We start from the raw sequence: 24,983 nt of genomic DNA, 5'->3' as shown, positions 1-24,983 counted from the left end.
CTACCACCGCTCGGTCATCTTGGCCGTCGACCACCACCGCTCGATTGTCTTGACCATCAACCACCGCCAACCCCACCCCTCTTTCCCTGTATTACCCCACCCCTCTTTCCCTCTATTTTCTCTTAAGAAGTCACTCGTTTAGGAGAGAATGAGAGAGAGAGGAAAGAGAAAGAGAAAAAGAAAAAAATAGAAAAAAAAAAAAAAAAGAGGGGAAATTTGAGACGTTTAGATTTTTCCTACCATTCGATCCAAATCATGATCTAAACTGAGTATCTCTTTCCTTTTGAAGTTAGTTAAGTCAGATCAAATAGATCAGATTTTGATTTGCCCTTTCATTTGTATCTCTTCCATTTGATAAGGTCAAGTTTAATTAATCTAATTTTTTTAATTAATGAAATAGATCTAATTTGATCTAGATTGAGAAAAGCATGGATCTAAGGATCAGACCAGATGCTGAAGATCGTGATTTTTAGATTCGACTAACCATAAGTTTTCTTTTATATATTTTTGGATTTATTTTGTACATATTTATGTCTTTAAAAATAGATTTTATACATAAAATATTTAAAAATTATTAAAATTTGAAAGTATTATATTTACCCATAAAAAATAATTTAAAAAATTAGATCAAGCATGATATCTTCTCTGTATGGTATAAATTTTGGAAAGAAATAATTTCATTATGTTAATATTACATAATTTCTGAAAAAAAAATTATACATGTTTATCAATGCATGAATTTTTGAATAAAAATTAGTTTGTTACTCTTTTAAAGGACGTAAAAATTTATGTTGATACTATAAGTATGGTGGTTTATAGAAATTAATTAAGATAAAATTATAAGAAAAACTCTCTAGTTAGATTATGATCTGGGTCTAGCGTTGGACTGATCATTGGTCACACAATAGAAATATATTTTTTTTGAGCCTAGCCAGTCAGGACTGATCGCTGGCAGAGTTAGTCCTGTTGGGCCTTGCTAGTCAGGACTAATCGCTGGCACGTGCTAATAGTCGCGTGTTTTTTACTTTAGGACTAATCTCTTTGCCTTGTCATGAGTCAAATCATGGCCACATGAATTAAAATTAATTTTCTTTTGGGTCTAACCAGTAAGACTAATCACTGGTACATGTCGATGGATCGAATGTTCTATATTTAGAGGCTAGTCTCTCTTAGATGTTGTCATGAGGCTGATCGTGGCCATAGTCAATGAAGACTGAGAGAGTTTTTAAATGTTACTGTTATATATGGCATGTCTTGAAAATTTAAATTATCTTAGTATTTACATCTATCATTATATTTTTTTTAAAATAAATTAATTATGCTTGATCCTTCAGAGATATTGGTAACTTATTAAACCCATAAAGTCATCCCCTCTTTTCTATTTTTTTTCAGATCCAGAATATACTATGAGATTGGGACTGAGCAAGTGAGGAGCATAAGATCTTAAAGAATATTGGCTTAGTTTGTTTTTGAATAAATATTAATCTTGATTATGAAGAGACATTAGTAAACTATATTTTATTTGAATCAATAAAATTAGAGGTTTACTTTTATTACTACTGCCAAATTTGATTTGTTGTGATATTTTCGAATATAAAAGTAGATCTTGCATATTCTTTAGGGTATTGCCTTAAGAAGTATGCGATCGTCACGTGTGTGATCGAGATACTGGATTCGAAGCATGACATTTGTAGTTTTTGTAAATGTTTTTGAAGAAATAATTTTTCCAATGTCTAGTTGATAGATGTATGTCTAGTTATGAGTTTGGCAATTTCAATTTATTTCTTTGAGAACCGACAGGACTCATCATTTATAGCAAAAGGATGAAATTAAAAATCGATATGCTGTTATATGGAGGAGTTTTATTAAGATTACATGGTCACACTGTTTTCCAAGCCGATTTCCAACTTAGGTATTGTGGTTGCATATGATGTAATTGGTCCAATAAAGATTAATTGTTGACTATTGTTCTATGATTGGGATCCCAAATCAGTCCCACAGGTGTCGTTTCATATGTCCTATAGTTGATTTCGCTTATTTTGAAAATCATGTGAGCAACTCAGAGAGATGCTTGATTGCATGCATAGATCTGGTTTCACTGATTTGACCTCTGGGAGATCGTAGAGTTAGTTTAATTATCCAATTAGATTATTATGTTAGAATAATTAGCTTTGCTAGCCCCTAGATGGATTTATATGAGGCTCTGCATGGGATAGGGGTCTATTATAATATAGAATTCAACTTCACATATAATACATGTTAATTAAATTCGAGTATTAAGCTTTTAACAAGTTTAGACCTATTATTTTGCTCTTAGTAGACCTATTGTTAAAACTAAGGGTGGAAATAAATCGAACAGCTCGCGAGCTATTCTAATCATGTACTTAAACTTGAATCGAGCTTGAGTAGCAAGAGCTCAATTCAAAAATTTACAAACCTACTTGAATTTATATATTTTAATAATATTATTTTTATTTATAATATATATATATTAATATAAATATTTTTAGTAGCCTAATGTTTGAAGTCAAGTTTACGTGGCTCATTGATATTCAGGTCAAGTCAAGTCGATCTTAAATATTATTTTTCTTTTATCGAACTCAAGCTTAGAATATTAAGACTTGATTGATATCAAATCAAGTTTCGAGTTTGAATATTTTGAATCGAATTAAGCTTGAACTTCTATCTATTCGACTCAGCTTGACTTCAAATAATAAATGAGAAAATCTATTTTTTCTCTCTCTTCAATTCTCGGATTTTTTTTTTTATTTTTACAAGTCCGTGTGATGGCATAAGGGTTGGAAAAACTCTATCGAGACTCATCTGGTTCGTGAAGCAGATCTGAGCGAGATTTGGCATGGAAACTATCAGGCCCCAAATCCGAGACATAACACGACCATGCTATCGAGGGATGGAGCCCATGATAACATGAAGCCAATCCATCATAATTATCTAAAATTCATCAAATAAAAAGATTCAATTTCTTTATTCATCAGATAATTAAACCAATATTGATTTAGAGCATCTAAATCTGAAAGCAAATACAAATTCATATCTCAAAATTCATAATTAACTACAAATCCGTGATCATAAAATAAACTAACTTTTGTTACCAAATTTTCAAGCTTGCTACGCAGATCTTCAAAGCCTGAATTTTCTTCATCAGTCCTAGCCCTATATCTCTGTATAAGAAAAGAAAAATAAAAAGAATATAAGCTACACTAGTCCAGTAAGTAGAACTTGCGCTTCCTTATCGGATCAAGCATAAGTTTTTCATGATAATGCAATATTTAGAAAGTAATAGATATTACAAAAATAAAGTATTTCATAGAGCATATAATAAAACAAGTTATAAATCCATCATGCATGTATAAATCATGTATATTTCATAATCATGAATCACAAATCATTTTTGTCATGTATTCGTGTCATGTTTCAAAATATTACTCACAAATATTCATGCTAAGATCACTATTATACTCGTGATAAGGACATATTTCTTAATCGACAGAATTTTTGATTTATGTGCCAACTTTATACCCACTAGCAGGATCATGTTTCGTATGGAGGCTAGCTCCAGATGTCGACCTTTCCGAAGAGATTCATTTATAGCTATTTGAGAGTCTTTGAAATCTTGATATATTTTTCTTAAAACATACATATACATAATGAAAAAAATAATAAAATTTATGCTTCATAATCATGCTATTTTTATAAGACATATTCATGAAATCAATGCTCATAATAAAATATATTTTTTCATACCACATATGCTGATCCTTATTTTATAAAAAATATGATTTCATTAATAAAAAAGCATATGCATGAAAATCATAAAAATTTAAAAATAAATAAGGAGTGTAAGATCCACTTATCTCGTTCATCTTAGATTTTTAGACTTCGTTAGAAGAATCAGTTAATCCTATTTAAAATATCAAATCATCATCAATTTTTATTTTATGAATATAATAAGATTAAATCATAAGGAAAGAAAACTGTTGACCAGATGTGTCGGACGATCCAGATATCAGGATAATTCAGGATCTCTAATCTGAGAGTCAAATTTAAGCAACTTGATCAAAAAATTATGAAGCACAGATTAGATCAAGATCAATCAATAGAGTTCATTAATAATAATTTGAAAGATACTTGATATGGTCAAATGAGGTTGACATACAGCATAGATATTAAAATGATTTCGGATCATCTTGTTGGACTCAACATGAGCCCCTAAAAGATGAAGGCATGACTCGGTACAGGATTCATAAACCTTCTTAGAGAGAAAAAGTCAGTCATGAGAGAAAAATAGAGAGAGAAAGTAGCAATCATGATTGAGATCATCAAAGGTCATATCAAGATGACCAATATCAATTAACTATGATCAGATGCTATAAATTTTGAATAAAGATCGGATCAAAATCCAATCTACTGCATGAATTTTAGAGCAATCTCAGATCAACTCATTTTCATCTCAAATTTATTCTAGGGTCTGTGATGCGATCAGAGAGAGAGAAAGATCCTAGAGAGACAAAATTCATAAAGAGAGAAAAAAGATCAAGAGAGAGAAAATAGAGAGAATTTTGAGAGAGAAATTGGAGAGAGAAAGGTAAAGAGAAAAGAGAAGAAAGAGAGAGAAAGGAGAGAGAGAAAATTTTCTCTTTTTTTTCCTTTTTTTTCTTTTTCTTTTTCTTTTCTTTTCTTTTCTTCTTCTTCTTCTTTCTTTTCCCGTTTTCTTCTTTCTTCCTCTTCCTTGGCCGAACAGGGGAGGACCAGAGGGAGGCTCGTTGGCTCAGCTCCGACGAGGGGCGGCAGCATTTGGTCCATCGCAACAGAGCAAGGAAGGCCAGTGATGAGGTTCGGCCGGCGAGAAATTAAGAAACAATCAAAAAAATAGGATACCCCTCTTTCTCTCTAGTTTTTCGATCATTGGTCGGTCGGCGACGGCCAAAACCTCTCAAGAAAGAGGGACAGAGAGATGAGGTCCTATCCTAGGAGTGAGATGCTGCAAACGACGACGTCGGGGGTCGAAAAAAAAGGAAGAAAGGGCCCGACCTAAACAGAGCAAAACAGAGGTTTAGCTTTTTCATGGATTTTCTAGCGATTCCGATGGCCAGTGAGGATCTAAAGCCATGGGGAGAAAGAAAAAAGAAAGAGGAAGAAAAGTTGGAGCCTTACCTGAGCTCCGATGGCATCTTTGATTTTCGACGAACACAATAATGGGAGGTCGCAGCTTCCACAGAGAAAAGAGGAGGAATCAAGCTCGAAGATCACAGTGGAGGTTCTTGAGGGAGGGGGAAGACTTATTTATAAAGAGCCCTAGGGCTCTGGTGGTCTTAGGACTCTTATTTCGCCCGAGATTCATCGGAGAAGAAGACTCCTATCGGGAGTCTTCTTCCCGTTCTCTCTCTTTTTTTTTTTGAGGATTTGGGCTTCTAGATTTTGGGCCTGGTCCAAGGCCCAAATGGGCCGGGTATTACATTCTTCCCCCTTCAAATAATTTTATCCTCGAAATTAAGTTATATTGTTTGAAATATCTAAGATTCTTCTTGACATTATCTACAATAAAATTATCTACTGGTAAAAATTATCGGACTATAGTCAGATTAGATTAAGATCTATAGTATCTTTTTATTATCAATAAAATCCTTCCTTATTTACAACTAATGTATTCTATAATATCTTTTGATTTAAAAGATTAATATTTTTAATCAATTCGGACCACCACGCTTTTGCTGCACACTCTGATCTCAACTTAACAAATTATCTAAGTCTAATAAAAATATCCTTGTATGTTAAATCAATCAAAGATAGATCCAACTTTCAGATTTCATATAAAACTTAGGATAAAGCTTTAAGTTTTCTTGTCCTTAATATCTCTTAGGCATAGCACATTAAATCTTCATCCACCTTCTATGTTTGAACTTATTACATAAGCTTCACCACTCTTCAAAAATCTAATATGTCTAGAATTAATAAGAGTTAACTTTCGATTTACCTTACAATCATTTAGACAACTTTCATACCAATCTTTCTTCTTCTCTCTATTTTTTTTTGTGTAATATAATTTCTTCTTAGATCACATCCTATCTACCTTCCTTCTGATAAATTTAAATTTTTTAATACTTAGATAATTGACATTAAAATCAAAAAAGTTATTATGATCTCCATCCATATAAGTTTAGCATTCCAAAATTATTGAGTATACTCAACACAACTTATCAATACCTCGTATTTCATTTCAGGGTCAACTCTTCTCATACTTAGGTCAACCCTACTAATTGAAATCTAAAATACAACTCATCAATTCTATTATAGACATCATATGCCACTTACGCATAAATTTCATCATAATACCTATTGATTCGAAATTAAATTATTGAGTCCTTTCTTTTATATCTATTATATTCCTTATGATCTTAGCCTCAAGTTCAAATATCACTAAAGTCACAATCCCGAATAATGATAACCTTAAGCTCAAATACCACTTAAGTCATAAGTTATATTCTCTAGTGATCATAACCTAAACTTTATATCATTCTATCACATCCTTAATGATTATAATCTTAAGCTCTGATATTATCCATCATACTCCACTCTGTCACATCTTATTGATCATACATAAAGCTTTGATATCACTTCATAATCTCAGTAAACTTAAACCTAAGTTCTGATATTATTCTATAATATCCTAATCACTTATATTATAATCCTCAATAATCATAACCTAAGCTCTGATACCATAAAATATCAGGTCTCAAATTCGGGACATAACACGGTCATGCTACCGAGAGATGGAGCCCACGATAACACGAAGCCAATCCATCATAATCATCTAAAATCCATCAAATAAAAAGATTCAATTTCTTTATTCATCAGATAATTAAACCAATATTGGTTCAGAGCATCTAAATCTGAAAGCAAATATAAATTTATATCTTAAAATTCATAATTAACTACAAATCCGTGATCATAAAATAAACTAACTTTCGCTACCAAATTTTCAAGCTTGCTATGCAGATCTTCAAAGCCTGAATTTTCTTCATCAGTCTTAGCCCTATATCTCTGTATAAGAAAATAAAAATAAAAAAATATAAGCTACACTAGCCCAGTAAGTAGAACTTGTGCTTCCTTATCGGATGAAGCATAAGCAGATATTACAAAAATAAAGCATTTCATAGAGCATATAATAAAACAAGTTATAAATCTATCATGCATGCATAAATCATGTATATTTCACAATCATGAATCATAAATCATTTTTGTCATGTATTCGTATCAAGTTTGAAAATATTGCTCACAGATATTCGTGCTAAGGTCACTATTATATCCGTGACAGATCATGTTTCTTAATCAACTGAGTTCTTGATTCATGTGCCAACTTTATACTCGCTGGTAGGGCCATGTTTCGTGTGGAGGCTAGCTCCGGATGTCGACCTTCCCGAAGGAATTCATTCATAGCTATTTGAGAGTCTTTGAAATCTTTATATATTTTTCTTAAAACATACATATACATAATGAAAAAAATAAAATTCATGCTTCATAATCATGCTATTTTCATAAGACATATTCATGAAATCAATGCTCATAATAAAACATACTTTTTCATACCACATATATTGATTCTTATTTTATAAAAAATATGATTTCATTAATAAAAGAGCATATGCATGAAAATCTTAGAAATTTAAAAATAAATAAGGAACGTAAGATCCACTTACCTCGTTCATCTTAGATCTTCAAACTTCGTTAGAAGAATCAGCTAATCCTATTTAAAATATCAAATCATCATCAATTTCTATTTCATGAATATAATAAGATTAAATCATAAGAAAAGAGAACTGTTGACCGGATGTGTCGGACCATTCAGATACCAGGGCAATTCAGGGTCTTTGATCTGAGGGTCAGATTTAAGCGACTTGATCAAGAAATTGTGAAGCACAGATTAGATCAAGATCAATCAATAGAGTTCATTAATAATGAATTTGAAAGATACTTGATATGATCAAATGAGATTGATATACAGCACGGATATTAAAGCGATTTCGGATCATCTTGTTGGAATCAACATGAGCCCCTAAAAGATGAAGGCATGACTCGGTATAGGATTCATAGACCTTCTTAGAGAGAGAAAGTCAATCATGAATAAAAAGTAGAGAAAAAAAGTGGAGAGAGAATCTTCGTATCCTTCAAAAGTGACAATCATGATTGAGATCATCAGAGGTCGTATCAAGATGATTTAATATGGATTAACTATGATCAGATGATATAAATTTCGAATAAGGATCGGATCGGGATTCAATCTACTGCATGAATTTTAGAGCAATCTCAGGTCAACTCATTTTTATCTCAAATTTATCCTAGGATCTGTGATGCGATTATAGAGAGAGAAAGACCCTAGAGAGACAAAATCCATAAAGAGAGAAAAAAGGTCTAGAGAGAAAAAATAGAGAGAAAATCTTGAGAGAGAAATTGGAGAGAGAAAAGAGAGGAGAGAAAAAAGAGAGAGAAAATTCTCTCATTCTTTTTTTTTCTTTTTTTCTTTTTCTTTTTCTTTTTCTTTTCTTCTTCTTCTTTCTTTTCCCGTTTTCTCCTTTCTTCTCCCGTTTTCTTCTTTCTTCCTCTTCCTTGGCCGAACAGGAAAGGACCAGAGGAAGGCTCGGTGTCTCGGCTCTGACGAGGGGCGGCGGCATCTGATCGACGACGACAGAGCAAGAAAGGCCAGTGGTGAGGTTCGGCTGGCAAGAAATCAAGAAACAATCGAAAAAATAGGGTACCCCCTTTCTCTCTAGTTTTTCAATTATTGGTCGGTTGCCGGCGGCCAAAACTTCTCAGGAAAGAGGGATAGAGAGATGAAGTCCTATCCTAGGGGTGAGACGCCGCAAACGGTGATGCCAGTGGCCGAAAAAAAAAGGATGAAAGGGTCCGGCCGAAACAGAGCAAAATAGAGGTTTAGCTTTTTCATGGATTTTTCGACGGTCCTGACGGCCGATGAGGGTCTAAAGCCATGGGGAAAAAGGAAAGAGGGAGAGGAAGAAAAGTTGGAGCCTTACCTGAGCTCTGGTGGCATCTTCGATTTCCGACGAACACAATAATGGGAGGCCGCGGCTTTCACAGAGAAAAGAGGAGGAATCAAGCTCAAAGATCGCCGATGAAGATTCTTGAGGGAGGGGGAAGACTTATTTATAGAGAGTCTTAGGGTCCCGGTGGTCCTAGGACTCTTATTCCGTCCGAGATTTATCGGAGAAAAAGATTTCTATTGGAAGTCTTCTTCCCGTTCTCTCTCTTTTTTTTTGGAGGGGAGGGGGGGATTTGAGCTTCTAGATTTTGGGCCTGATCCAAGAGCCAAATGGGCTGGATATTACAGGAATAGAAGTTTGGAGGTCATCCCTTGGAATTCATCCACTCATGGATTCGCTAAATTCAGCCATCCATTGAAGTTATATTTTATATCCTTCATGGTTAATTGAAAAATAATAATGACCAACATCGATCCGGTAGGAATGATAGATCTCTTTCTGCTGGTTTTTTCCCATGTATCATGCCTTCATACCGCAACATACAAAAAAATTGTAAGCATGATCGCCAAGGTATGGCATTGTGGTTGATGTGATACAAACTACTTTTTTTTCCTCCAATAGATTTACATTCTTTTTAAAAAAAATTACGACCAATTAAAAATTTATAATCCCACTAGCTGCAAATGGCTTTCAATTACTCATTTTAAGATGCCCACCAGTCCTCGAACATATCTAAACATCAAGTTGGACCATGGCAGCTCTAAGATGCAAGAGAATGCAACTAGAGTATGCATCCCAAGAGAGATTAGAACTCCTTGGCATCCATTAAACTAGCAAAAATTTATCATACATACCAACCAATTGAATTAAAAAAAAAAAAAAAAAAAATGTTACCTTCCAGTCCTTTTTGTTCCTTCCCTGCCCTCCCTTGCAAGTTTCATGCCGTTCGCATGCTGCTTCTGCGGATGCCTACCAGCATTGTGCCGGCATATTCCAACTTCTATTTAACGGGATGTCCGTGTCAGCCTTTGGATTCCCGGAAAATTGGCTGCTAACAACCATGAGGCACCTTGCGTTCATATATTATTTATTTTAATTGATATATTATTTTTAAAATAATTATTCAAGAACATTTTTCTAATAATATATTTATTTGTTTAAGAGGAATATCTCTGCGACGGTTGGACATACGCTGTCGCGGACTGAGCTCAAAGGCGCCGTGGGTTGTGATGGCAGGGGAATCGCACCGTAAAGTCGGCATTTAAATCACGAGGGAGCAAGCGGATCCCCGGCTCCCCCAGTGGTCCCCACTCCCAACGACAAGTGGGGGGAAATAACGGTTACATCTCGCAATCTCGACCGTCCGATCCTGGGGTCCACTGAAACGGAGGGGGGACAAAAAGGGAAAAAGACTCTTTTTTTTAATCATTATTTAATTCTTTAATTTTTTCTATAAAGGGAGCATGAGTTCCTGGGGCTTCAGCAATCCTTTCGGGCTTTCTTCTTTGCTTCGCCTTGGCGCTCTCCGATTCCGTTGGAAGATCTATTTTCGATGTAAAATTTTATTAGAATCTAGCTGTTTAGATGTGATTTTAGTAGTGTCTTTGGGGATTAGTGGGTATAATCTGTATTTTTTGCCCCCAATTACTCGTATAATTTATGATTTATTTGGAGTTTTGTTTCCTTCGTTGTAAAGCCGTGCGTTTCCTCTGCGCATGATTTGGTTTTCTGAGAAATTCTTTTGGTTTTTTTTTCCTGTTTTTTGTTCATGGGTACTTCTCTTGGATCCGGGTTTTGAGACGGAGATTGAACATATATTATTGGTTTTATGCTCCCAAGAGGTAGAGAAGTATGCATTTGAATTTGTTTACGCTATTCCCTTTTTTTTTTTTTTGGGTACAAGACGCTAATGTAAGATCCGGCCCATGGGCCTAATAACAGGCCTGGCCCAATGACCGGCCCGGAGAGTTTTGAGGGTACGCCCTGGGCTCTGGCCAGCGGCCTGGCGTTGAGCTAGGCCCATTTGGCTTGTCTCCCTCCCTGGTTGAGTCGGGGAAGGAATCCCCATCTGAGACGGAGACGAAGACCATCTCCTTCTCAAACTCCGGCGGCCTCGCTGCCTATTTAGTCCGCTCGCCACCCCTCGAGAGGCATCCCGAGTCTCCCTTTCTTGGTTTGATTTCGGGATTTTGGCTTCCGTCACCGTGCCCACTTCTAAGTTCGTTGTGGCCGCCACCAATCTCGCCGGAGACGAGGTAAGCTCCGCCTCTATTTCTTTAAAATTCCCCTCCGCCACCACCTGTTGTCGCCGAGCATCTCCGGCCATCAGGCCTCATCGCCGACGCCTCGCACGAGGTATCGGTTGAAGCCAGCCCTCGAGGGTTGAAAAGGGTATATAGGGGAAAAGGTGGGGATTGGCCCCTCCTAATCTCAAAACAAAAAAATATTGTCATGCAAACGTGCTATATTTTATATTAAATCGAACTTTTCTCCATGAATTATGTCAGGGTCATTGGACCTCTTCGTTTGGATGATAAAGCTTGTTGTTTTATGATTATGGCATTTTGTTGGGTTCTAATCAAAGTTTTGGTTTGACCGGTAGGGAATGTTGCTAATTGTTTGTATTTTTCTTTGTTCTTTCTATTAGCCGCCTGTGATTCATGAATTTTGGATTTTATGTCCTCAAAATTTCTCGTTTTAAGGGTGTACTTGTCGTATCTATCCATCACTCAGCTATTTACTCCATCTATGCAGGATGTGGGGGAGCAGCATATCTAGTCTTTGTCTCATTTTTCTCTAGATTTCTGCTATAGTTTGGACGTACATGCTGGTTTTCGTGTTGGATTGGTTCAATTTGCATTGCAGTTTTATTGCCTCTTTGCTGCTTTTACCCGACTAACTTGTTGCACAATTGCCTTCTGTTTTATTTCTATTTTTCACTAAAAGATTTTTGTTGACCTTATATTATACTATTGTTCCTTTTGATAATTCCCAAGACAAACATCTAAGAAAACTCCATGATTTTATTAATTCTGCAGAATGGGTGGCACCGAGAATAAAGGAACCAATTATGGATCACACACTTATGAAAATTTGGAGAGGGAGCCATACTGGCCGTCAGAGAAGCTTCGCATTTCCATCACTGGTGCTGGTGGTTTCATTGCTTCCCATATTGCAAGGCGATTGAAGAGCGAGGGCCACTACATCATTGCCTCTGATTGGAAGAAGAATGAACATATGACTGAGGATATGTTCTGCCACGAGTTTCACCTTGTGGATCTTAGGGTTATGGACAACTGCCTGAAGGTCACTCGTGGTGTGGACCATGTGTTTAATCTTGCTGCTGATATGGGAGGGATGGGATTCATCCAATCCAATCATTCTGTGATTATGTACAATAACACTATGATCAGTTTTAACATGCTTGAAGCTGCAAGGATTAACAGCGTCAAAAGGTTTGTGGTGTTCAATTTTATTATATATTTTTCTTTATAGATTCTAGGTTCCAGTATTTCATGTCAGTTTTTCTTTCTTGATTTAGGTTCAACTGTTGCTAGATTTTCAGTTGACATTGTCCTACTCCTAACAACTGTTAGTTTGTTGTTGTGTTGCCTTTAAGCCACCAAGTCCATCAAATAAGATGAAGACTCCTGTCTTGCTGGCATTCATACTCTAAAATATTACTGCAGGGCACCTAATGCTACAAACTCTTTGCCTCTCATGCTTATATTCTTTAAAGCTTGTTCAAATGCGCATATGGAGTAATGTCTACATATCATGGTGCAAGGCAAAATTATAAACAATAATAAGTTAACTTTGTAATAATTAATTAATGGTGGAGAAGTTTAAATTTGTAATAGCATAAATTGGTAAAGATATAATTTTACAAATATGGATACAGTAATTTATTTCTAGTAAATAATTGGTGAATTAGCTTCCCTTACATATTCTTGGTTTTACTATTTCATTGGTGTGCCTTCATGTGACTAAATAGATGATATATTTTTGTGAGGACTAGTAACTTACCCCTGCCAGCTCTTCTCCTTTTTCATCTTTTCCTCATTTAATTCTTCAATAGGAATTGTAGGCAAAACCATTACCATGTCCATCCAACGCTGTGAACTATCAGTTTAGTGAACCATGGAAAGGCTTTTTCTTTCCCCTGTAGATTACAATTTCAGTTTTTTATTTGGGTCGATTTCGATTGTTGGGTGCTACTTTTGCTATTCTTTTTTCCTCTTCATTTCTGGTGGCTAATTTGGGTTTGATCCATATTTTCCAGATTTCAATAACTAAAATGGGAGACAAACCCAGACATTCCTTGTTTGGGTTTCCAAAACAAGAAAAGCTTTACATTAATGCATCCATACACATGCATGTGTACAAAAATCCTATATAAATTTAAGGCAGCGAATTTAAGCTATAAGATTTTAATACCCTTGTTTCATATGGCTCAAGATAGAATGTATTTTATGAAGAGTCTCAAGATACAAACCGAATGTCCATTCATAAGAAACGGGTGACAAAGGAATGTTCTAATTTCATTTTCACAAAATATCACATGTTTAGAGAGCTATTCTCTGCGACGAAAGTAACACTTGTTATAGCATGTGAGTTGCACCCCATACTAGCCATATTTTTGTCTCCATATCATGTGATGAGATTTTTCTATCATTTAATGGAATTTTGAAATTAAGGGGCATGGTTTGAAATGGGTATAGAATGGGTTTCCAGGAAGTGTATACATCATCCATCAGGAAGAGTTTCTTAGGGTTCGCGGTCATTGAATGAATTCCAGATCACAGGCATCACTGCAGGGGAACTGAATTGGGGACTCTGATGTTTCTTAGAACAATAAGAAATCTACATTGAGCTATATATTGAGCCTTTTCTTTTCTTTCTAGAAAATCTTCTTCAGTTAGCACATCTTTATCTCTGACCAGTAATCATTCTTGCTTTTTTTAAAAAAATATTTTCTATTTCTTTAAATAATTATGTGTTGCAGATCTGAGATTGTGTCTGTTGTGTTTTGCTTATTTTGAGTTGGAGGATTTGCTATTCTCTTTTCTTTGCACCAATATGCTGAAAACGATGGTGCACTGGAAAGTGAGCTCTTAGAGGTCACTGTTCTTGTATGCATATCCCATACATCCTTGGTTAGTGCATCATGTGTTTTAAGAAATTTGTTGATTCACAAATTTTGTTCCCCCTTCCCCTTTCTTTCGCTGTCAACTTTGTATCGGTAGCTTTTGTGTTCTCCTGGGAATTGGCTGCATTTCATGGCCTCGCATATTTTTCCTTGCCACATTTCATGTCAAACATGGTAAAGAATTTCCGATACGGTTGCTTGCAGGTTCTTTTATGCATCCAGTGCTTGCATCTACCCGGAATTCAAGCAGTTGGAAACAAATGTTAGTTTGAAGGAATCTGATGCTTGGCCTGCAGAGGTTTGTTGGTTTGAAATGCCAATATTCTTTGTTTTATATTTGGTGAACACTTGCTCAGATGCACGCCATCTAAGCAGATGTTATTCTGAAGAATCTGAACATTGTTTCTCATGCAGCCTCAAGATGCTTATGGCTTGGAGAAGCTTGCAACGGAGGAGTTGTGCAAGCACTATACCAAGGACTTTGGTATTGAGTGTCGCATTGGACGGTTCCATAACATATATGGTCCATTTGGAACCTGGAAAGGTAAGTACATGAGTTGTTACTCTATTTTTCAGGTCGATAATTAAATGATTGCATGATGCTCTTCTTGTTTTCTATTAACATCTGAGGCTTTTCTTTCATTAAAAAAAAAAGAAAAAGAAAAAAGACCATCTGAGGCTTCTTTTCTAAACTGCACTTTAGGTGGAAGGGAGAAAGCCCCTGCTGCCTTCTGTAGAAAAGCAATTACTTCCATAGATAAATTTGAGATGTGGGGCGATGGAAAGCAAACACGATCCTTCACTTTTATTGATGAATGCGTGGAAGGTGTTTTGAGGTAATAAGTTGATACCACACCATTTATCTGCTCGGATGCTCTATTTTTAATATTTAAATTGTAATATTGAGCCTGATAAGTTTGATTCTTCTTTCTTGAACGAGCAAGGCAAACGGCAAATGGTACTAGTTATTCTAATTGCTTTTTTAATTGCATTATGTAAATTTCAGTTAGTGGCAAATGTTTGCAAACTAAATAAAGAAACAAGGATAAATTATTTGAACAGCAACACTTTTTGTTAGGTTCCTAAATATTTTCTTAAACAGAGGACATTCCATTCCTGATTTCTGTTTACAAATCTATTGTCATGCTTTAGATTGACAAAGTCGGACTTTAGAGAGCCAGTGAACATTGGAAGTGATGAAATGGTGAGCATGAATGAGATGGCTAAGATTGTACTTAGCTTTGAGAACAAGAAGCTTCCTATCCATCATATTCCTGGTCCAGAGGGTGTCCGTGGCCGAAACTCCGACAACACTCTGATTAAGGAGAAACTGGGTTGGGCTCCTACTATGAAACTGAAGGTACCCATGGAATTCGTTTCTGTTCTACTGATCCACCTTGATTGGTTTTAGCAGTTCATCAATTTATTCAAATGCCTTCATGCATCGCTGAATTTTGCATTTTTTTTTTTTGTTTTTATCCCTTACAGGATGGCCTGAGGATCACATACTTCTGGATTAAAGAACAAATTGAAAAAGAGAAAGCGCAAGGTGTCGACTTGTCTGTATATGGGTCTTCCAAAGTGGTAGGAACTCAAGCGCCGGTCCAGTTGGGCTCACTCCGTGCAGCAGATGGAAAAGAATGAAGTCTGCATTTTGCTTCCAGCACCGAGACCATGATCATTATAACCATCTAGTTTGAAAGCAGAAGTTCTGGATATGGATCTTAGTGCTCGGTCCGGAAATTAGTCTGTTGGTTATTCCTGTTTCAGAGTATATTTAATAAGGTTATAACTTCGTTCCCAGTGTATTAAGAGCCTTTCTGGGTTATCCTTTGTATCGTTTAGGATGTTACTCTGTCTGGAAATGGCACGGTACTTTCCTTTATGCCTTTTTTTTTTTTTTTTTCCTTTTTTGTGTGTGCATGAGGTACAAATAAAAAGAGTAGTGTGTGTACTCTTATCCTTGCAGTTGTCATGTTAAATTAGAGTGGTTTTATTTCTCTTGCGCGGAAAGCTATAAGTTGAGCTGAAGGATAAGAGGGTGACGAAGCATGGTGCTCTTTTCTGTTATCTACCTTCATAGGTTTGGAAATTTAATGCTTGATTGCGTGAGGGTTTATGGACACTTTCTGCAGATCATCACAGTTGTTTGGTCGTCGTTTATATACGCTATTTTGCCAAAAAGTTGTGCCAAAAAGTTGTGAATCATAGAATTTAAAAGATGAGATCTATGAAAAACGCCAGTTGCCTCACGAGTGAAGGTGGATTCGGATGGAGGATATTGGTGTTGGACTGTTGGCCATGGCACGAGTTATAGCTGTTTTCCAATTTAGAAATTCTTTTGTGCACCATGGGCAGTGTAGAACCGCACACACTGCCTGCAGTGATTGGCTCATGGGGCTGAAAAAATTTTTTTTTTCTTTCGGCTCTATGCGTGAGCCAATCATCGCAAGTGGCGCACCTGATTTTGCACCGGCTGTGGTGCACAAAGAATTTCTCCTTTCAATTGGGCTTTGTTGAATGCGGTTCACAATCCAAGTAAATTAACCAAACCTCAGCTATAAAGAATTATCTTGTGAAATCTGGAAGAAGATATTGTACATTTTTTGAAGGCACCTTCCAATGCATCAAACAGTATAAGAAACTGCAGTCAGCATGGACAAAGTGATAACTAATGTTTGATCCAAGCTCGTGACAATGTGATAGAAGCGAGCTCCAACTGAAAAGAGAATATATAAGGATGGCTGAGGCCATGCCAGATCTCATAAATAGATGAAACTTTTAGAGAGAGAGGATTTCACCAGTGGAAGCAAAGAAATAGGCACAAAGTTTGTAAAGAAAAAAAGCGCAAGGCTGAAAACATTGAGAAGGGAGGATATTTTATGCTGCTTTTTTTTTTTTCCATAAGTTGCTTTGTCTGAAGTTGAAACTATGAACTGTGATGATTTCTTTCTTTCCAAATGGGCTACATGATAACAATTGCAAGCGAAATCTACCCAAAGCCCAGATTTGGACCAGACAGAGAAAAGGAGACGATACGTCCGGTGTCTGGTGAAGTTGCAAGCGGCCCAGACCTCAGTAGAGTAAAGGCGTCTGACCTGGCCCATTTATAAGGTTTAAAAGCCATTGAAAATTGTTTGACCATGGGTCTGCCCATAGGCAGCAAAAGAGACCAGCACAAGACTGGCACATGCCACAAAGCTCATGCCTTTCAACTCTCTAAGCTATTTTTATTTTTTTATCTTCTAGATGAATTCCTAGGTGCATAATTGATGGGGGACTAAAGCCATGCCTGCATAAATTCTCAAATACCCTCCTTGTTCAAGTCATAGCATTCTTACTATGCTAAATGTTAAAATCCAATTAAATATAATCACAAATATCATACTCAACTTGTATTTATCTCCACATGGGGCCATGATATAGTAGCTTTCAGTCACACATGAGTCATGGCACAATCGCCGCACAAGTTGTACATGAGATATAGCTACGTATCCCTCAAGGCATGATCTGATGAACTATGAAAGGCCTCAAAATATATACAAAAGTTTATAATATCGGAGATAATATGAACTCTAATTTTAAACATTAAAATAGATTATGATTTTAGTTTCTTAATTATTCAAATTAAGAAACAAACTATGCCTGTACATTTGTTGTATGGGTTGGTGGTGCATCTTTCGTAAGGATTCATTTTTCTTCACATCAAATCATCTATTAATTATTTTGAAATTTATATAGACGAATGAATAATAGAGTTTAAGATGATCTGAAATCTGTGTGCTGGATGATGGAATGATAGATTTTTGTAAAGAAAAATAAATTTTTCTTTCATGCCAAAGATACAATCCCGATCCTTGTTGTTCAGCTTAGTAGCGATCAACTTGTTTTGCACTCCATTCGAATGTAAGGTGGAGAGGACCAGGGGTTCATGATGGAGTCGTTTATGTACGCAATGGGTAATTTAGGAAATGAGAGGGAGAAAATTTATTAAAAAAAAAGGAAAAAAGAAAACGAGGGGGGGGAAGGTTTAAAGCCGCTTTTCTTGCCTTTTTCTTTAGTACAGTACACCTTGATAGGGAATCATGGAGCGTTGAGTTCGTAGAGAGGAAAAAAAAAAAAAAAAGAAAAATGGAATAAAGCAAGGACAGATGTGCCTCCTTCATAGGAGCTCTCGTCCTTTTCTTTTTCTTTTCACTCTTTTTCTTTTTTTACCATCATGAGATTTATTACTCCCTTTCAAAGAAATGCTTTAATAATACAAAATTTTCACACTAAAAAATTACACAACCGACGCCACAGTTTTAAAGCTGCTCCTCCATACTGTAGTTCATATGATGTCAATCCAAGTCTCCTACTTTTTTTTTTATTTTAAGTAGACTTTTAATGTTATATTAGTATCATTCTTTTTTTTTTTTTTTTTCTCTCTCTCTCTTTATTTCATGTGAAAAATTGAAAGAATTGGGATTAAGAGATTGGGATGGTGGGGTTGGTTTGCTCAATTGCTCCCCCCGCAAGGGTCCAGAGGAATGATTGCTTCAGAAGGTGGGGGGTGAGACTGGGGGGGAGTTGGTGGGAAGTTGCTTTCTGAAAAGCTGAGTATTAGTACTGGTAATTTGGCATCATCACGGTTGGCATTATTAGGAGGGATATCGATGACTCACTTATGGAAAAGACTTTTGTTATCATGGCTTCCGTGGTAGAAAGTGGAAATTAAAGGAACTCCGTATCTTTTAGACGCATCCAGGGAAGGGGAGCAAGCCGTGTGGTGCCAAGGGAGAACATGGGCACGGAAGGGAGTTAAGATGCGCCGGCGGTAGAACACCCAAGTATGGATGCAAACGAGTCAAAGTAGAAGTCACGAGCGATCCCAAATCGATAGGGATTCAAACTCGATTCAATTTAGGTTATTATGGAGTTTGGATAATTTAAATAATTTTGAGTTGAATTCGAATAACAAGATTTTCAAATTGAAGACCGATGAGCCAATTCAAATTTATATATTTTTAAAAATTTTATTTTTATTTATATATATATTAATTATAAATAAGTTAAAATTTGAATTCAAATTCGAACTTAAACTTAAGTATGATTTCATTGATATTTGAATATATTTTAAATATTATTTTTTTTTATCAAATCGAGTTTAAGCTTAGGAAACAAGGATCGATCGATCTCAAATTAAGTATCACATATTTTGAATCAAATCAAACTAGATTCTTTAACTAATTGACTCAGTTGCACCCTCTTACTTAAGTTTGAATTTATTTTTTTTTTCCTGTTGGATATAATTGCATAATAATATGTTGTACAATACTCTAATTGCTATGTTATTCAATAATACAAATAGACAGCTATCAAATAGGATAGCCTTATATTTATCAAAAAAAAAAAAATGACCTTATATGATGTATTATATGCAATATATAAAACGTCAGTTGATGATAATTGTATATCTCCTAATGATAATTATTGAGTAATGTTCTATGATACAATTGACGTAGAGTATCTCAAATCTATTACACCAGCCCCTCCCATCATTAGGACATGTATAGTGGCGATTTATCCAATAGAGATTGTTATTGTATTCTTTAAATTTGAAATTTAATTGTTATAATATCTTCACTCGAATAACCATTCAGCAAAACAGACAAACTAATTCTATAGCTGCCATAAAGACTTGAGTTTAAAACATCATTTTATCAAGATGAATGATAAAAGTTTAAAAGCACGACCATCGTTTCCATTATAACAACCATGGTAACAAAAAAAAATTCAAACATACGACAGTTACGTGCAACTAAATAATTCAAGACCTCGTGGTAACCGATAAAAAATCTTAACAGCCATTATCTGGATATAACTGCCACGACCATAATCTAAATATCCCACTAAATAATAAAATACAATCATAACCTACCGAAGACCCAGCAAACCGTAACAAACGGCCAATTCACCATGGTAAATCTCGGTAGAAACGGCGGTCAAACTCGGAGATTAATAACCCAGAACACGGGAATGACGCCGGTGCACGGAATCCGGTAACTGGATCACAGAGAACAACAGGGCTTAACATATATGGAAGCATATTAATGTGCGACAAGCTCCGAGATGCTCAAACCCGGCTTTATTGTTTGCCTCAAAGTTGGGGCAACCCCACTTTACTCACCGCCTTTCGTTTTTACCCCACTTTCAAAAGCTCGGGAAAAAGCATGATCATTGCTCCCAAGATTTCCAAAGCAAGTGCTGTAAAAAAATAAGAGCGTACTACGCACACATTACCAGTCTAGACCGTAAATTCTTCCTCCCCGGCCCAACCGGACCGGTCCGGTTTATGTATATTTGAAAAAAAAAAAGACCTCAATTATCAAATTAAATAAATATAAGAAACGGGGGAGGGAAGGTCACGAGAATGGCATGTGACACGGGAATCGAGACTGGTACCGTCGTCACGACAGTGAGGCTTCCAATCCCCGCATATTTTTACTTTTATAAATTTAAAATTACTTAAAATATTGGATAGGGATAAAAAAGGAGATATTAGAGAGACTTTGTTCTATCTTATTCCCTCTTTTCCCTTGCTCTGTTTCCCGTCTACAGACCATCACTGTCAATCTAGAAACCGAGGACATCATAAGATATTATTTAATGTAAAACAAACAATAAATAATAATAAACCATTTAAAAAAATATATCTGCAGCTGGACTCGCATGAAAGATATAATTTTATATTTATATTTTGATATTTATATCACACTATTAGATTATATTTATACCAGTAGGCAGGAAAACCTCTTCTTACAGTTTCTTATATAGGACAAGAAACGCAGAGAGAATTCGTAGTATATATCTCTCTCTTCCCTCAGCAAAACCAGGAAAAAAGGAAAAAAAAACAAAAAACAAAAAAAAAAACCGAATTTTTTAACAAAAACTCCAAAATTCGGACTCAGAGAACGGAAGCCAAGCCGGTGACGACCTTGGTCCCCGGCTTCGGAGTCTTTGGTTTCACCTCCGGCGGCTGCCACGGCGACACTACGACGGTGATCTTCTTCTCCGCCGACACGCCAGGGTTGGCGGCCGGGGAGCGGCCGGAATTCTCGAAACGAAGCTCGAACTCGCCGGAAAAATTGACGGCCGAGATAGAACAGGGCGCTCTGCTATCAACCCCCGGCTCTGCCTTCCCGCCGTCCGACTCGTCCTCCGGTTGGGTTGTGACGAGGGCGGTGGTTCGCTGGTAGGGGGAGAGCCACTTGGCCTTCATGTACTCTGGCTTCCTCCATGGTGGAAAGCTGAGACCTTTCTTCTTCATGCTCTGCCTCGCTGCCTCCGAGACGACAGCGACGATCTGCTGGAGCCGGTCGGGTTTTCCGACAAAGATGGACGGCAGGGATTGGAGGACGGCACGATAGGTCTTGGTGGACCGGGCGATCTCGAACTCAGACCGGAAGTCGACGTCCACCAGCAGCCGCTCGCCGGCAACGATCACGTCCACGTACTCGTACTCCCCTGTCGTCAAATCGTCAATCTGTAGTTCTGATTGATGGATAAGAGAGAGGAGAAGGGTTTTGAGAGATGGATACCGGCCGGAAATGAAGGGGTTTTCTCCCACCGGGACTTGCAGATGGAGGCGTCGTAGCCGAGAGATTGGAGACCGTCGGTGACGATTCTCCGGCAATCGTCCTTGTTCTTGTTCTTCTCCAGGATCCTTGAGGCGTCCGCCAAGAGATTTCTCTCCGCGACGCTCGCACATGGCACCAGGCCCTATCGAAACAGGGGTTAGATGAATTAAATTCGAGGAGAAATCGATCAAAAATGGAAACTTTAGGAAATGATTAAAATAACAGGACGATCGTGTTGAAACAATGGAGATCGGAGCAAATAAGATAAGATTATAGCTACCTTAAGGATCTCTACAGCGTCGCCGGAGGCGGCGGGAGCATCGCCTGCGCGGATGTCGGATTCGTCGTCGGAGCTGTCGTCGCAGTTGCCGTTGAAGCAGTTGCAGCGGCTCCGCGGCGGCTTCTCATTGCCCTCTTCTATGAAGCTCAGCACCATTCTATCCAGGCACAGCGAGCTTGGGTCCACCATGTCGCCGTCGTCCCTCTCTCTGTCCTTGCCATCGCCGACGCCGGCAACGGAGACCTTCTCGGCGGAGGAGATCCTCAGCACGCTCGGGAACTGCCGCTCGAAGAGCCGCTTCAGCCGCGACTTGCCCGCGGGCTTCGCCGGATCGGTCCGCACCGCTCCCTTCGGCCCGATCGGCTGGATCTTCATCTGAAATGGCATCGCTTTCGGAGATCAAAACACCCCTTCTTCTACCACCGTTCCATTCCCCAACTCCCCAGACTCTAAAACCCTAACCAAATTCCACGCCCAGAACACGAAATCACGGTACAAAAATGGCCAAATTCGCGATAAATGCGAAGATCCGACGCCGATTTCTTCCTTTACACTCCTTTATCACAAGATCACGCAAAGAAACTACAACTAGAAATTTCTGACATCCCTTAGAACGAACCAAGCACCCATTAAAGTCATAACCAAAAGAAGACACAAAACAAAAAAAGATCGCAATCAAAGGCTCATTAATGAAACCGAAGACGCCATTAATGCTTCAATCTCGCTGCAATTTCCCTCCACGAGACCAAAACCCCAGCGATCGAAATGGCTTCCGATCTCCATAAAGGCGCCACCTTTCCTCCTTAGGGTTCGCCGAATAGGTTATTAGAGAAGGGTTCTCGAGGTGAGGAAATTCTCCGGCACGCTTCCGGCAATCCGTACGGAAGTCCAGCCAGCCGGAGAGAAGATTTCTTCCATCAATTCCGGTGACGGTGAGCGAGAGTAGAGCTCCGGGTTTGGCTTTGAAGGGCACAAAGCGAGGGGGTGGTAGGGGTTTAAAACGAGGTCTGGACGCGGGCCCAGAGCCGACGTGGCATGGATAAATCCCAACCGCAGCTCCGCTACGTGGAGCAGTTTATGGAGCGGTTTTAAATCCACTCCATGATCTATCCACGTGTTCCCCCAACCCGTCCCGGAGCCCGACGCGCCACCCCGGCTTTTTAGTTCGGTGGGCCGCCAATTTCCAGATATACCCCTCAGCTTGTACGGAACTACGGGCGCACCGCGGTCTCACCTGGAAGTAAGAGTAAAACCCCCCGGGAAGCGAGAGGGACACATCGGGAAGAGTAATTTTAGTCCGTTCTCAATTTCCCATGCCAAAATCACCCCTATGAAAACTCAGTATTCACGATCTCAGTCACCCCTTCGCTTACCGATGATATATTGGAAGGGCTTGGGAGCGTGGCAGTTCCGTAAATAAGCGAAAGTTGAGGGTTTACTTCCTTCCACGAGACGGTTCAATGGGTCCATGGCTGGAAATGTGTGCGCCCTGATACGAGCCCTCGTCGCCATCGGCACACACGTCTGGTCGTAACTGTTGGATTTTATGCGGACGCCCGCTTGAACTCTGTCATCTTGCGGGCATTTTGGGGCCGTCTGATGGCAGATTCTGATAGGGACGGGTGTGGAAGTGCACGGCACTGAAGGTATTATTCGTTTCGTGTACTGTAGGGAAGCGAGAAAAGAGAGTAAGGGGATTTATTTGAACGTCATTAATTGAAGGGAAGCTCTGCACCTAACAATTTGTTTGTATTGTACCCCCCCCACCCACACAAAAAAAAAAAAGAAAAAAGAAAAAAAAACAATTGGTTTGCACCACCAAAGAATGGATGGGTAATTGTGGGGTTAACAGTGGTTTCCAGCTCTACAAGAAAAAGGTCATGATCAATGCACACCTATGAGGCTTGGATTAGGACTGATTGGATGCATTTTCTCACTAGACTTTCTAGAGTCTTTTGTTCTCACAATGGCATCATTCTTACTAATACCATAGAAAGAAACATCATTTGGCATGTATTATGCTTAAAATATGTGGATAAGAAACAATTTGATAGATTTTTCAGCAAGTTGGTTGATAGATGTGTTTCATTGATAGGTGAACCTCCATTAGATAAATTGAACAGATTGGATTCCATGTATAATAATTGAGTGTGAATAAATCAGCACAAAGTAGGTGCGGAGGCTATCCAAATTGTGGAAAAGAATTTCATAATCTCTTTTGGAAAGAGATATAAAGATGTAGTTATTATAATTTGAGATGTCACGCTAGATAATTTTGATAAAAGTTGATCTCAAAATGGGCAACCTCGAAAGCATCTCAAAAGTACCAAATGGAATTGTGGCAATACTACTATTAAGATTTACACCAATGGTCCGTATTTATGAATTGAGATAAAGTTTCAAGTCTGGATCCAATAGGTAGCATTCCTAATCTAACTATATTTATTAAAAAAAAAAAAAGCATGGATCCCCTATAGTGGGTGGATTGTATCATAAAGTGCTATCCTCAATAACCGTTATCACGAGATAAATGATAGTACTTATGGACCATTATCTGATGGCCATCCATCTTTTGAAGGCGGCCATCGATGACTGCATAGCACTCTACAGTGCGGTCTGCATATCATAGAGAATTTTGATTGGAAAAAAAAATGTAAGCTTATAAACTCTAATTGATCTATGGACTTATTTTTATTTTTTTTCATATAAAAATAACAGTAGATGGTGCCATCGATCATTTCATATGTTACAGTGGACGGTGCCATCGGTCATTTCATATGTTTCATAGAAAAGAGTACTGGTATCAAACAATGAAATACAATACTACCTCCCATGAAAAGTATAAAACGACAATTGGACTTTAGACCTATCATGCAGGACAACCAATTCATTATTTTTAATGTGTATTAAACAAATAG

General features: G+C 37.6%; 2 protein-coding genes across 3 annotated transcripts; one reads left to right on the top strand and one right to left on the bottom strand.

Moving 5' to 3' along the window:
• The first annotated feature begins 10,444 nt into the window (after positions 1–10,444).
• Positions 10,445–16,051, top strand: LOC105046574 (GDP-mannose 3,5-epimerase 2). Of its 2 annotated transcripts, none has more exons than XM_010925195.4 (7): positions 10,445–10,571; positions 12,056–12,472; positions 14,371–14,464; positions 14,581–14,710; positions 14,870–15,002; positions 15,319–15,526; positions 15,655–16,051. In XM_010925195.4, the coding sequence occupies exons 2-7, from the start codon at positions 12,057–12,059 to the stop codon at positions 15,808–15,810; spliced, it is 1,137 nt and encodes a 378-aa protein (XP_010923497.1). In that variant the 5' UTR covers positions 10,445–10,571; position 12,056; the 3' UTR covers positions 15,811–16,051. The 2 variants fall into 2 exon arrangements, with proteins under 2 accessions (XP_010923497.1, XP_010923498.1); XM_010925196.4 differs by lacking the exon at positions 10,445–10,571 and adding an exon at positions 11,066–11,272.
• Positions 16,052–20,873: 4,822 nt separating this feature from the next.
• LOC105046575 (uncharacterized) lies at positions 20,874–23,024 on the bottom strand. The gene is made up of 3 exons (XM_010925198.4): positions 22,066–23,024; positions 21,747–21,927; positions 20,874–21,672 (listed from the first exon to the last, which is right to left on the bottom strand). Exons 1-3 carry the CDS (start codon positions 22,450–22,452, stop codon positions 21,113–21,115), a joined length of 1,128 nt encoding a protein of 375 aa, XP_010923500.1. The 5' UTR covers positions 22,453–23,024; the 3' UTR covers positions 20,874–21,112.
• Positions 23,025–24,983: the final 1,959 nt, after the last annotated feature.

The sequence above is a fragment of the Elaeis guineensis genome, chromosome 6 (genome assembly GCF_000442705.2).
Source record: "Elaeis guineensis isolate ETL-2024a chromosome 6, EG11, whole genome shotgun sequence".
NCBI lineage: Eukaryota > Viridiplantae > Streptophyta > Magnoliopsida > Arecales > Arecaceae > Elaeis > Elaeis guineensis.
Note: the sequence above shows the minus strand (reverse complement) of the source record. Positions and strands in the feature narration are given on the sequence as shown.